At 42.5% G+C, this 14,333-nt stretch overlaps 1 protein-coding gene across 1 annotated transcript; it reads right to left on the bottom strand.

Annotated features, from left to right (window-relative positions):
• Positions 1-10,647: 10,647 nt before the first annotated feature.
• LOC120717142 (coxsackievirus and adenovirus receptor-like) lies at positions 10,648-14,131 on the bottom strand. The gene is made up of 3 exons (XM_040004989.1): positions 13,979-14,131; positions 11,148-11,483; positions 10,648-10,909 (listed from the first exon to the last, which is right to left on the bottom strand). Exons 1-3 carry the CDS (start codon positions 14,049-14,051, stop codon positions 10,716-10,718), a joined length of 603 nt encoding a protein of 200 aa, XP_039860923.1. The 5' UTR covers positions 14,052-14,131; the 3' UTR covers positions 10,648-10,715.
• Positions 14,132-14,333: the final 202 nt, after the last annotated feature.

The following is a 14,333-nucleotide window of genomic DNA, read 5'->3' as shown; positions in this document are numbered from 1 at the left end:
GAATGATCTCTGCTTTTGGTTTTTTGGGGCATGGTTTTCTTTAAAGCACATTTCAGTTAAAGTATTTCATCAGCAGCTTTTGATAAATGAAGACTTTATGAGGAACTGTCTGCTTCTTGTAAAACAAAGAGAGCCAAATTATGAAGGAAAAAAAAAACGTTTCAAGCTCACAACAAAGCACTGATTAAACTGATCTGATCACATTTTTAACATCCAGAGTTTGTGCTCAGGCAGTTAGACGAGCTTAAAGGTTTGAATCATGAAGTTGTTTGACAGTAGAAAAACACTCTGCAGATATTTTTGAAACAGCTCAGAGGGTATCTGTTCTCTGTAAAAAACACTTTCTCTTTTGAACAGTGCAGCAGTGGTGGCGGTGACATTGAGACCCCATGTGCCCATTTTGGTTGATCTGATATCCTCATGTTGGTGTTGTTCCCAGATCATCATACTAAATGTTGTTCCAGGATCAACATTGCAAGTGACCAATCAGAATGTTGTGACGTCATACTTTTGCGACTTCGGGAAAAACCGGCGTAAAACAAAAAACTGTACTAAAGCCGATCCGCCGATCAACTGACCCTAACCCTAACCCTTTAATAAACAGTAAGCAGAACTGATATTGTCCTTGCAACATTGGAATTTCATAAATGCACGAATGGCTTGGCGCGCAAAAGAATAACGTCACAACAATGTGATTGGTCACCTGCAATGTTGAACCTGGAACAACATTTTCATGATGGTCTGGGAACAACACCAACACGAGGATATCAGATCATCCGCCCATTTTGAGCTCTGTTTACTGTCACAGGCTCGTTAGGAGCTCTGCAGGTTACATTTTAATTTCAGTTTCTTTGTTACATCCTGTAGTTAAAGCAGGCCAATGATCAGATTTAGTAACAGCGTTTACATAAAGAAATACCAAACAAATATGTTTCTTGTCCTTCAGCTGCTCTCTGAGTGTTTTTTTTTACCTGGTGATGCCTGAAGCTGATCTCAGGTGGTTTGTTTGTCTCTCTGGAACTGGATCAGCAGGTTTTTAGTAAAACTAGATCTGCATGAACACGACCGCTCCCAGCGCTAAACCATAGCGCCAAAACCATAAAGCCAACAGTCAGTCATAGTTAATATGCACTTCTTAACACAGCAGCTGGAGGTCAGAGAGCACAAAGTGACAAGTTTAGTGCAGTCTGGTAGACACCCTCATTAATCTGAACCAGCTGAATCAAAGATCAGCAGTGTTTACACAGCAGGCTTAGTTTGCACTTTGGAGTACCAGAAGAAGAACTGAAAACTTCTTCCTGCCTCAAGCTGAGAAACAGTGGCAGAGCTGAAGCTAAACTTCAGACAACAACATGAACCTTTTTGTTTCTAGTTACAGTCACAGGCTCATCAGGAACTGTGGCTGAAATTGGGTTTAATCCCACTTTAAGGTTTTTCCTTATATACTGTAGTTACAGAGGTTTACTGCTGTCAGTTTATTACCGGCTTTTATTGTGTATAATAGTGAGTGTTCTACGGAGAGGACTTTGTTCAATGAAAAATAAGCAGCTTTTATGTCCAGTATAAAGAGATGCTTTGGACTCAAATGTGCCTTGAGGTGAAAAAACACGAATGACCTTTAAATCTTTAGTGCTGCAGCTTCTCTCTCTGTAGGAGCTGAGATCAGGTGGTTCCCAGTGAGATTAGACCTGCATGAACATGCCAATTGTTCTTTTCATGTTCACTATCATTTTGACTCAGTCATGTACATTTGTAACTCATGTACCTGTACCTGTATTTGTTTTGTTTTTTTCTCTTTCTCTTCTTCCTGTTTGTATTTGGCTGTGCTGATTTGTTGCTGTCTGTATTGTTTAAAAAAATAAATAAATCACACAATAAATGATGGTTTTCCATCTGCTGCAGACTGCAGGTGCTCTGTCTTTTCAAACAAAACGTACTTCTCTAGTTTATCATTCCCTGAAGCAGGAGATGTTTTTCTTCTTCATTTAATTTATAACACCTTGTTAACAATCACAAATGAAAATCTCTGGAACCAACCACTTTCAGTTAAAAGCCGTTTGTTGGATTGTTTGTTCTCAGTTTAGAATAGAATAGAATAGAATTCAACTTTATTGTCATTGCACATGCACAGGTACAGGGCAACGAAATGCAGTTTGCATCCATCCAGAAGTGCTTTAGTGATATAGATATATTACAATATATATTAGCAATAATATAGATATGTGAGTATATTACAGAAATGGGTCTATTATGGTATGTTATAATGTACACGGTATGAAGTATGTTGTGAATATTCTATAACTATAGGTATGTACAGGCTGTAGTGAGTACAAGCTATGTACAGGCTATGAACAGGATATAAATATGAAAAACTATACAGAATATGAAATAAATAACTTTACAGAATCTGAGATATACAGCTATACAGAAATGGGAACTATGCAAGTTGTAAACAGTTGTAGGATTAAAGATTATCGAATGTACAGAATGATTATTTACACAGAGCTATACAGTAGTGCAGTTAAGATAAGTGAGGGTGTAGATAGTTTCTACAGAGGCTATGTAAAGTGCTAGTGGTTGTGAGTGGTGGTTCAGTCCATGTTATTATTGTGTGTTTGAGGGTACAGTTGTCCATTGTGGGTGTGTGTATGTTCAGTCCATGTTTTAACGTGGGTCAGATGTCAGGAGGCAGAGTTCAGGAGTCTGACAGCTGTGGGGAAGAAGCTGTTCCGGTACCTGGTGGTCTTAGTCCGGAGGCTCCTGTAGCGCCTCCCAGAGGGCAGGAGGGTGAAGAGTCCATGTGATGGGTGACTGGGGTCTTTGATGATTTTCCCAGCCCTTTTCAGACACCGCTTCCTGTAGATGTCTTTTATGGCAGGAAGTGGTGCTCCGGCGATGCGCTGGGCAGTTTTCACGACCCTCTGCAACGCCTTCCGGTCCGAGGCAGAGCAGTTCCCGTACCAGACTGTTATACAGTTGGTCAGGATGCTCTCGATGGTGCAACGATAGAAGTTCACCAGGATGTCTGAGGACAGGTGGTTCTTCCTCAGAGTCCTCAAGAAGAAGAGGCGCTGGTGAGCCTTCTTGACCAGCTTGGAGCAGTTGGTCGTCCAGGTGAGATCCTCGGAGATGTGGACTCCCAGGAACTTGAAGCTGCTCACACGCTCCACAGCCGTCCCCTTAATGTGGATGGGTGGATGTGGGTCAGCATTCCTCCTGTAGTCCACGATGAGCTCCTTGGTCTTCTCGGTGTTAAGCAGCAGGTTGTTTCTGTCGCACCACTCAGCCAGACGATCCACCTCCTCCCTGTAGGCGGCCTCATCGTTGTCACTGATGAGGCCAATCACCGTGGTGTCATCTGCAAACTTAATGATGGTGTTGGAACCATCAGCAGGTCTGCAGTCGTGGGTGAAGAGGGAGTAGAGGAAAGGGCTCATCACACAGCCTTGTGGTACACCGGTGTTCATTGTGATGGTAGATGAGCAGTGGTTATCCAGCCGGACATGTTGGGGGCGGTTGGTCAGGAAGTCCAGTAACCATTTGCAGATGAGGGAACTGATGCCCAGGTCTGTCAGTTTCCTGATGAGTTGTGAGGGGTGGATTGTATTGAATGCTGAACTGAAGTCTATAAACAGCATTCTGGCGTAGGTGTTGTTGTTGTCCAGGTGTGAGAGGACAGAGTGCAGTGCGATGGAGACTGCATCCTCTGTGCTCCTGTTCTGGCGGTATGCGAATTGGTGGGGGTCCAGGGTGGGGGGGAGACAGGATTTGAAGTGTGCTAGGACCAGTCGCTCTAAGCACTTAGTGATGATGGGGGTGAGTGCTACTGGGCGGTAATCATTGAGGCGAGATGGGTTGGAGTTTTTGGGTATCGGGACGATGGAGGTGGATTTGAAGCAGGCCGGTACCACAGCGTGGGCCAAGGACAGATTGAATATGTCTGTGAGCACTCCTGCATGCTCCCCAGAACACGCTCTGAGAACACGCCCGGGGATGCCATCAGGGCCTGCAGCCTTGTGGACATTGATCCTGCTCAGCACCGCTCCTACATCGGTGGGGGAGAGAGTCAGAGGTTGGTGGTCTGGCGTCATGTCTGCTTTGGTTGTGGTTGTGGGGTTCCCTCGCTCAAAACGAGCATAAAAGTTGTTGAGCTCGTTGAGGAAGGAGACATCAGAGGATGCGGGGGAGGGTTTGGTGGTCCTGTAGTCTGTGATGGTCTGGAGTCCTTGCCACATGCGTCGGGGGTTGGAGTTGGAGAAGTGTTCTTCTACCTTCTTTTTGTAATGGTGTTTGGCTTTTTTGATGCCCTTCTTTAGATTAACCCTGGCTGTACTGTAGGCGTGTGCATCTCCTGACCTAAAGGCGGTGTTGCGGGCCTTCAGGAGGAGACGAACATCCTGGTTCATCCAAGGCTTCTGGTTGGGGTACATGGTGATCCGTTTCTGGGTGGTGACACTGTCTGTGGTTTTGGAGATGTAATCCAGTACAGATGAGGCGTACTGGTCCAGGTCTGTGTGGGTGAACATATTCCAGTCTGTGTTTTTAAATCTGTCCTGGAGCACTGCGTCTGTCCCCTCTGGCCACACTTTAATTGTCCTCACAGCAGGTTTCACACGTTGGATGAGTGGTGAATACCGAGGTGTGAGGAACAGGGAGAGATGGTCCGATTGTCCAATGTGGGGGAGGGGTGTGGCTTTGTAGGCTCCAGCCAGGTTGGAATACACATGGTCTAAAGTCTTGTCTCCTCTGGTGTGGCAGGAGACATGTTGGTGGAATCTGGGGAGGACTGTCTTTGAGTTGGTGTGGTTGAAGTCGCCAGCAACAATAAAAGCAGCCTCGGGGTGTTTATTCTGGTGTTTGTGCCAAGTTTAACTTGCTAAATACAGTCCTGTACACCTCTGTGGATCATTTATTATGTATTTATTACATGCTGTGTATGTTTGCAGTGTTACAGCTACACTGAAATAACAGCTTAAATTTAGACTCTTTTTTTTCTTGAATAAAGCAACAATTTAAACACTACAACAGTTACACGCTTTTTGCACGCACTCTTTTCGACTCAGTAATGTTGCTGTCAGTCCTTGATATTTATTATTGAGTGATTTGTATATATTGTGCTCTTTCTTAAATCTTTAACATATCGTATTGTTAAATAGTCTGTTTCTGTTGCTGTACTGGAGCAACTGTAACCCATATAATTTCCTTAGGGATTAATAAAGTATGCTGATTCTGATGTGCCAATGTAAGTTCATGCAGCCAATCACATTTGTGCATTCTGATTGAAAGGTTGATTGTTTTCTTGCCTGAAGCAGATTCAACGGACTTCAGTCTTCTTGTCTGTGCCTGCCGAGCTCATCTGTAAAAACAGCTGCAGTAAACCTCTAACAGCTCCCAGAGAGTGAGACGTGTTTTCTTGTGCAAATTTGTTCACAGAGTTCTGGTTAAAACAATCGGCACACAGAAAAACAACCATTCTTTGTGCTGCATGTCACATACAGACATGATTCTCTCCTATTTGTGCTTATCTGAGTACAAACCCCAGAGTCAGAGAGTAAACATCTCAGTCTGATATCAGGTTGCTTCTGTGTCTTTAAATATGTACCATCACCTGTTCATGGTTAACTTATAAGCTGAGGTCTGTTTCTGTGATCTCTGCACATCTTTTTCTGTCCACTGAAAACACAAGATGCACGTCTGTGTCTGGGATGAGTTCATACTCATCTTGCATGTGTTTTTGAGTCAGCAGACTGTGTGTAAAGAAGTAAAATATATTTAAAGCTTCTGACCTTGAACTAGAAAAGTCATCACTGTTCACTGATTATCATGAAAAATTAGCCTATTCTGTTTTTACTCGACGGCACATATATGTGTTAAATGCAGAGATAGGATGGAAGCAGCACAAGTAAAGACTTAGATCTAAATAGCTGAAGTTAACTGAATTTTTTTTTTATTTGAAGGTAATCAGACCCACAAGGTTATGTTACAAACCCCTAATCATGTAGCTTCTCATCAGCCAGCAGAAAATTGCATTCCAGTCAAGTTCAGACGTGTTTACTGGGTGTGTGTGTTTTTGTGTATCAAGACTGATTGATGTTTGCATGTTTCTCTTTACTCTTCACCACATTCACATATTTCTCTTGACAGTCAGCACTCTGGGTTTAATAAATATCATTAAAGAGCAGAATGAATATCATAAATGTTAGAAATCTATAAATATCTATAAATAAATGTCTGTCCTGTTTAAAAGTACAGCTCATAGTGTTTATATCTGACCTCCAGATGGCCTCATAGCTTATGCTTCACTTATATTGAGCTCAGTTGTTGCAACTTTACAACTTGTGCACTTTTTTTCTGTGTATTTAACACAGTAAAATGTGCAGCAAAGCTGGATTAAAATCAGAGAATAAATGTTGGAAACTTTCCACGTGACCAGCAGCTGCTGCTGCTGTGGGTGGAGCACAACCCTCCCCCTCTCTCATTTCTAGTAAAACAAAACTTACAGCATTACTTTCGTTTTCTCTGTGACATCTTTTTTTTTTCAGTTTTTCCGGCCATTGTACCGGTATTACCGTGAACGGTATAATATGGCCCAGCCCTATTCAGAGTTGCTTAAAATAGTGTATTTCTATATCCTGCTTATGTACACGATTCCAAGGAAACATAAACACATTTATACAACATCAAAACTTTTATCATGAGCTGTGGTCGGTGATAGGGGATGATGAAAGATAAAACAAGCACACGCAGGCAGTCATCATGTTTGTGTGCTTTCTCAGAATGAGTCCCACCCTACAGGGAAATATGACACTGGACTTTCCGTGTGAATCAGATGACAGAAGGTGGAAGTAAAAAGGCTGCTTTTTAAGTGTCAAATTAAACATTTTCTGTTGATTTCAAGTCCCAAAACTGAGTTCAGCTGGGCCCCACCGGGAAGTAATTATACTCCACCCTCATACTTCAGTTGTTTGTGCAGGATGGAGGTAGTTATTAGCTTACAGCAAATGAATCAGTATGGTTTTAATACCAAGTAGATGCATCATATAAAAAGACTGAGTTTGCATGCGGTGAGACTAACACTACATAACAGTAAAACTGTGTTACTTTAAACCTCTTTTATATATTGAGTTAAAGAAAAACTTCTATAAACATGTAAAAGTATTTAACTTTAAACTATTTTTAAAAAGTTGATCTAACTGCAAAAAGTCTGTAATGACTGATTCTTAACTTTTGCACAGTCCTGTTAAAGAGGAAGTCTGTTTCTGTGTTCTGTGTAAAAAGCAGCGCTCTGCTGTTTCTATGGTGACGGGGAGGTGTTGAAACCACACTTCAAAAATAGATTTAAGCACAGACACACCCTCTGTCACAGTCCTCCATTGTGTCATCTGTTCAGAGAACGGCCCTGAACACAAGTTAGACTGAAACACAGTTTTAATTCTTAGTCACACAGTGTAAAAAATGGGTGTTTTTACTTCCATAATTTTAAAAATATTTTCTGTTCTTTAAGTCACCAAATTACTGATATGCAATCTTAGATCATGTTTATGAATCTTTTTTTTCTCAGAATTAACTACAGAAATTCCACAGAAATATTTCAGTTTCATTGATTGATCTCATCTTTCTGAGTGTCACATTGGGAATGTAAGACAGCAGAGGAAGGGCTAAAATAAGTTGTGTGAGCCAGTTGTGAATGTCACAGAAAAGCTGACCTATGAGGCAGCCTAAGACTCTCATTGAGTTACTGAGTAAATGACTTTAAGAGGAACCGTCTGCTTCTCATATAACACAGACAAATTACAGGAAAAGAAAAGAACTGGTTCAAACTGGAAACAAATGACTGATAAAACTGATCTGATCACATTTTCATTATTCATTCTCTCAGAGAGATTCTTGAAGATTTGAATCATGACAGCACAGACGATGACTGTTCTCTGTAAAAAACACTTCCTTGTTTCAACAACAGTGGGGGAGGTGAAGCTGAATAGTAAACCACAACCTCCATTTTGTTCTCTGCTCGCAGTCACAGGCTCATTAGCAGCTGTGCGGGTTACATTTGAATGTTTTTAAATATATGCTGCCGTAAAACAGGCTCAAAGTCCAGGTTTATCATCAGCCTTTACTGGAAGTAATAATCCTGTGTTGTAAAGGTGGGACGTTGTTCAATAGATGACTTTTCTGAATCCTGAATGATGACTCTTTTATATAAGTCAAAAAGAGAAACTAGTCAGAGTGAAACCTTGGCTCAAGATGTTTTAAAAAAACTTTTTTTTGGTCTGTCAGGGACTGGATCAGCACGTTTCTAGTAATATGGGAGCTGCATGAACACAACCACTCCCTGTACTATTCGAATACACTTCAACAGAAAATAAACCAAGCATAATTTCCTTTTAAGTACTACACTATATGATACAAAAATTGACTTTTTATTTTTATATTTGTGCTTTTTTATTGTTATTTTGAACATTGTGTATAATCTTTAAAACACAAAATGTATCTCTTTCTGTTGTCCACACAGTCTGCACAACCCCAAAGTTGTGTGCTTCCCCCCACTTCCTTACCAGACCCCCACCATCTTAACTGTATGAATGTGAGACATGTTAAAATCCAGTGGCAATAAGGCATTATACAATAAAATAAATGTGAATAATGCATAAATAAAAAAATATTTATGACCATTTAGGATCATGTGCATGAAAAGTAGCTGGCACACATTTGTGTCTGAGATTTGTATGAGTTCATGTCTCCTTAGCTGGTCCACACTGCCAACATGTGATTGCTGAATTGCTCTCAGTCTGGCTCATCACCTGGGACCTGTTTGTCATGGGAGACCCTACCAGGAGCTGAACGCTCCAGACAACTCAGCTCCCAGGATCGCCTGAGCTCACAAACCCCTCCACCACGATAAGGTGGCAATTCAAGGAGGGGGATCACATGTTTGTTGCAGACATGTGGACCAGACCCAGTTACTGTCATGAACTCTTCAATTTGTTTTGGTCACATATAAACTGAATTTAAAAAAGTTTTTCTCTATTATTCTCTATTAATATCAATGTTTTCATCATCTTAATGACAAATGATGATGAAGCAGGAAACTCTGGTTTGTCTGTTGTCTCACAATATTTACCAAGTGCTTTTGTTTCAGACCAGCTGCAGCTACAGTTCCTTCTGTGTTTTGTTTCAATTCAATTCAATTTTATTTATATAGTGCCAAATCACAACAACAGTCGCCTCAAGGTGCTTTATATTGTACAGTAGATCGCACAATAATAGATACAGAGAAAAACCCAACAATCATATGACCCCCTATGAGCAGCACTTTGGCGACAGTGGGAAGGAAAAACTCCCTTTTAACAGGAAGAAACCTCTGGCAGAACCAGGCTCAGGGAGGGGCGGCCATCTGCTGCGACCGGTTGGGGTGAGAGAAGGAAAACAGGATAAAGACATGCTGTGGAAGAGAGACAGAGGTTAATAACAGATATGATTGAATGCAGAGAGGTCTATTAATACATAGTGAGTGAGAAAGGTTACTGGAAAGGAAAAACTCAATGCATCATGGGAATCCCCGGCAGCCTACGTCTATTGCAGCATAACTGAGGATTCAGGGTCACCTTGATAGGTTTGTAGCTTGAACCTATTCGCTGGAATGTTGAGGACAATATAATTACACAGCAAGCAAGCAAGTAGGCAAAGTTCTTCATGTTTCTCGTGCATGGGAGAGAACCGGACAAACGCCGTTCCTTCGCTTGACCCCAGTTGCTCTCGTCCGTTCTCCAGTAACACTGCTCTTTTATTGAGGTTACATGAATATGCATAGGTTCATTAACATATGACGTCTACATACACACAAAGAGTACCTTGCCTTTGTGTGTGTGTGTGTGTGTGTGTGTGTTACTGCTGATCAAAGGGTCATATAACATAAAAGCACACAAGCAAACATCCTTGGTCAGGAAGAGGGTAGTCTCACCCTAGATAACACGGTGAGGAAGTCCAGCAGTTAAAGCACTTAGACTAGAACAGACGTAGCTACGTTAATCCTACCATAAAACAATAAAACAAGGCACGACCTCTCCCATGCTCCCAGAGTGCTCTCTAATGCACACAAAGTTTGCAGACTATCAAGGATCAAACCTCTACCAATCTACAACTAATTATAAACCTCTAAGCATATATAAGTAGATATTTCTAAGCATAAATGACAATCAACAATACAAAACCTAACACACCTGGTCCAGCCCTAACTATATGCTTTAGCAAAAAGGAAAGTTTGAAGCCTGATCTTAAAAGTAGAGATAGTGTCTGTCTCCTGAATCCAAACTGGAAGCTGGTTCCACAGAAGAGGGGCCTGAAAACTGAAGGCTCTGCCTCCCATTCTACTTTTAAATACTCTAGGAACAACAAGTAGGCCTGCAGAGCGAGAGCGAAGTGCTCTAATAGGGTGATATGGTACTACAAGGTCATTAAGATAAGATGGGGCCTGATTATTTAAGATCTTGTATGTGAGGAGCAGGATTTTGAATTCAATTCTGGATTTAACAGGAAGCCAATGAAGGGAAGCCAAAACAGGAGAAATATGCTCTCTCTTTCTAGTCCCTGTCAGCACTCTTGCTGCAGCATTTTGGATTAGCTGAAGGCTTTTCAGGGAGTTTTTTGGACATCCTGATAATAATGAATTACAGTCGTCCAGCCTGGAAGTAATAAATGCATGAACTAGTTTTGTTTCAGACCAGTGGCAGTTCAGTTCCTTTATCATGAGAAAGAGGGTGGGGGGGGATTCTTCTTCTTTTTTCTTTATGCCTCAGAGCCATCACAGTCATCAGAGCACCAGTCATAACAAAAACGATGATACCAGCTACCACTCCCAAATGTCTGTGTGGACCATCCTCCTTCCCTCCATCCTCTGTGTGTGTCTGACCTGCAGGTGAGAAACAGGTGTGAGGTGTCAGCTGTCAGGTAGGTGATGAGTGAAGAACAGAACAGAATCCATTTCCTCTTCAAACTGCTGTCAGACATTATCTACTGCACTCTGATCACATCACTCAGACCAGCTGCTTTCTACAAAGTCTCATCAACAACATCTTTAGAAACAAACATCAACAACCAGGAAGCAGCTTCACCTCTGATCACACACACACTCAACTCTACTCACTCACCTGGAGGATCAACATGAAGGTAGATGATGTGGATGGGGTCAACGGCTCTCTTTCTGCGGTTTGTGAGGACACGACACTCATATGTTCCAGCATCTTTAATCGTCACATTCTTCAGAATCAGAGACGCGTCTCCATCTTTCATCTGTCTGTCCTGCAGATCCACCCGGTTCTTAAAAGATGGATTCTGACTCTCTTGATCAAACTGTTTATTCTGGTACAAAAGGACACATTCTGGGTTGAGGTCAGGTCTGCTCCACTCTACCACTTTGATGTTGCTCACAATTTGACATGGTAGATGGGCAGTTTCTCCAGACTTAGCCTTGACCTCTGTTGGCTCTGTAAACAACACAAAGCATGCACAACCATTTACTTCTACAGAAACTCCAGAAGGACCACTAATGCTCTGCATTAAGTGAACCAAAGTGGAAACTTCGTGCACTGAAATTATGCACACTTGTTAATCCCTGCCAATCCCTGGGGGGGGGGGGGGGGACATTGTATATATATAATATATAAATAGTATATACATTGGGTGAATGTGCAGTAGTAGCAGCAAGCAGGTGAATTCTGTATATTAATATGAATAGACATCTGACTATTTTACAGGATAGACAATATAAACATATTTAAAATTAAAGGAATTGAAATGTACATTGTGCCTTGGTTTAGTGTCTGGAAGAGTCCTGTCTCAGTCAATTATAGATGATGTGAGAGGGCGGGTGTGTGTGTTTAGGGCACGGATGGCTTGGGGATAGAAGCTCCTCTTGAGTCTCTCTGTCCTTGCCCGGAAGATGCGGAACCTTCTACCAGATTGCAGAAGTTGGAACAGTTTGTTGCCAGGATGGGACGGGTCCTTCAGTATCTGCGCTGCTCTAGTCCGGCATCTCCTGGTGTAGGTGTCCTGAAGCGGGGGGAGAGCAATCCTGCAGCAGTGTTCTGCTGTACGGATCACTCTCTGGAGAGCTTTTTGGTCCTTCACACAGCTGTTCCCAAACCACGATGTCATGTTCTGTGTGAGGATGCTCTCCACAGCGCCTGTATAGAAAATCCTGAGGATCTTTGGAGGGACCCTGAACTTCCTCAGTTGTCGTAGGTGATACAGGCGCTGCCTAGCCTTTTTGGTCTGGACCTGAATGTGGGCAGCCCATGTCAGGTCTGAGGAGATGTGGACACCAAGATACTTGAAGGACTGCACCCTCTCCACTGGAGCTCCATTGATGATAATGGGCTTGTAGTCTCTGTGCTGACCCCTTCTGAAGTCCACCATCAGCTCCTTGGTCTTGCTGACGTTCAGCTGGAGGTGGTTGTCCTGGCACCACGATGCCAGATTCTTCACTTCATCCATGTAGGCCGCCTCATCGTTGTTGGAGATGGCACCCAACACCACTGTGTCGTCAGCAAACTTCACAATGGTGTTGGAGCCATGGGTGGCCACACAGTCTGAAGTGTAGAGGGAGTAGAGCAGTGGCGAGAGGACACATCCCTGAGGTGCTCCTGTGTTGATGGTGATGCTGTTGGAGAAGCACCTGCCCACCCTCACCACCTGAGTTCTGCCAGTGAGGAAGTCCAACACCCACTCACACAGACGGCTGTTAAGTCCCAGATCCCTCAGCTTTGTGAACAGTCTGCAGGGCACTATTGTGTTAAACGCTGAACTGTAATCAACAAACAGCATTCTCACATAGTTACCCTGTTTCTTGTCCACATGGCTGAGAGTGGTGTGTAGGACGTGGGCGATGGCATCCTCTGTGGATCTGTTGGATCTGTAGGCGAACTGCAGCGGATCTGTGGTGTCTGGGATGGAGGAGGAGATGATGTTCTTCAGCAGCCTCTCAAACACCTTCATTACTACCGAGGTCAGTGCAACTGGCCGGTAATCGTTCAGGGATGAGGGTTTGCTGTTCTTGGGCACAGGGATGATGGTGGATCTTTTGAAGCATTCTTCAATTTGTCATTAAAAATGCTCTAATATCTCACTGCATTAAAAGTAGCTTGAAATATAAAACGTTTCATGGCTGCTGTTAGACTTGGTGTGGTAAATGCCAAACTGCAGTAGGACTAACAAAATTTATAATTTATTTTTATTTTTTAGGTGTGTTTTGTATTTATTTAAAATTGACAGTTTTCAGTAAAGATTGTCCTCCTTCTTGGATGTTGGGGAACTTGACTCTACTTTCTTTCTTTCTTTCTTATCATAATAACGGTTAACATAAAGTGAGAAAATGTGTTGTTACACAGGAAGCACTCTTTTTTTCAAAGACATCCATAATAATAACAGCTTCACTGTGCAGTGTAATTACAAAGGTGATGAATTGCTGTCTGGATTTTTTCAGAAGGGTGTGTTCCATGTACTTAGGCTTGGGTTCAGCAGGATACCAAAGACATCTGGCGTAACAACAACGTAACACGTAACAGCAGCCTCCATTCCTCTGATCTAAGGGACTTTTATCCACTCTAAAGGTCCGTGGAGGAGGGGATATTCCGAGCGCTTCTCTTCACTAGCTCCTTCTTGTCTGTGGTTAGATCTCAAAAGTCTCATCCGCTTTCTGACATGACAGAATTGTTTTTTTGACAAGAAAACTGTAGTATCGGGTAAATGATAGGAGGTGGGAACGTTTGTGCTGGGTTCTTGTGGGAAGGGGGTTGAGAATAATAAAGGATACTCGCTGGCGTAATGGCGAGTCTCGTGTGTAGTTCAGTAAGATAACAACAAAAACAACCAATGACGGAACAGAAACTCCTGAATGTCTTCGTCTGCATTCAGCACAATCAAAACTACTATCGTGAAACAGTACTTCACAGGAAAAAAAGGACAGAATAAATAATCTTACGTGCAGACGTAAGCCCCAAGAAGACGACACCTGGTAAAGTCAACAGCAGAGATGTTAAAGCCGCCCTTCCCATGTCCGCTTCTGCAGAGCAGACTGATGTTGAAGCTCACCAGATGACAGTAAGTCACTGACAGTCACTGAGACAGTCAGTGAGTGTGCCTTTTTATAGGCCTCCCCTCTCTCTCCCTGGCGATCTCTAGCGGTCGTGTACGAAAGGGCGTGCGATTAAAGTGTTCGACTTCCGCGAGGAAGTACATGATATCTCAGGCTTCATCGTTAGTTACGCTGGTGCAATATAAAGTATGATTCTGTTTACTCTGAATTAGTTAAACATTTTTTTTCTTTATACCAGGGG

The sequence above is a fragment of the Simochromis diagramma genome, unplaced genomic scaffold (genome assembly GCF_900408965.1).
Source record: "Simochromis diagramma unplaced genomic scaffold, fSimDia1.1 OVJJ01000493.1, whole genome shotgun sequence".
Taxonomy (NCBI): Eukaryota; Metazoa; Chordata; class Actinopteri; order Cichliformes; family Cichlidae; genus Simochromis; species Simochromis diagramma.
Note: the sequence above shows the minus strand (reverse complement) of the source record. Positions and strands in the feature narration are given on the sequence as shown.

Excerpts from the sequence above, each read along its gene's own strand:
- LOC120717142 (XM_040004989.1), bottom strand. The coding sequence starts at position 14,051 with ATGGGAAGGGCGGCTTTAACATCTCTGCTGTTGACTTTACCAGGTGTC. Across the intron at positions 11,484-13,978 it reads CTTGGGGCTTACGTCTGCAC|AGCCAACAGAGGTCAAGGCT; the intron begins GTAAGATTATTT and ends TGTTGTTTACAG. Across the intron at positions 10,910-11,147 it reads CCTTCATGTTGATCCTCCAG|GTCAGACACACACAGAGGAT; the intron begins GTGAGTGAGTAG and ends TCTCACCTGCAG.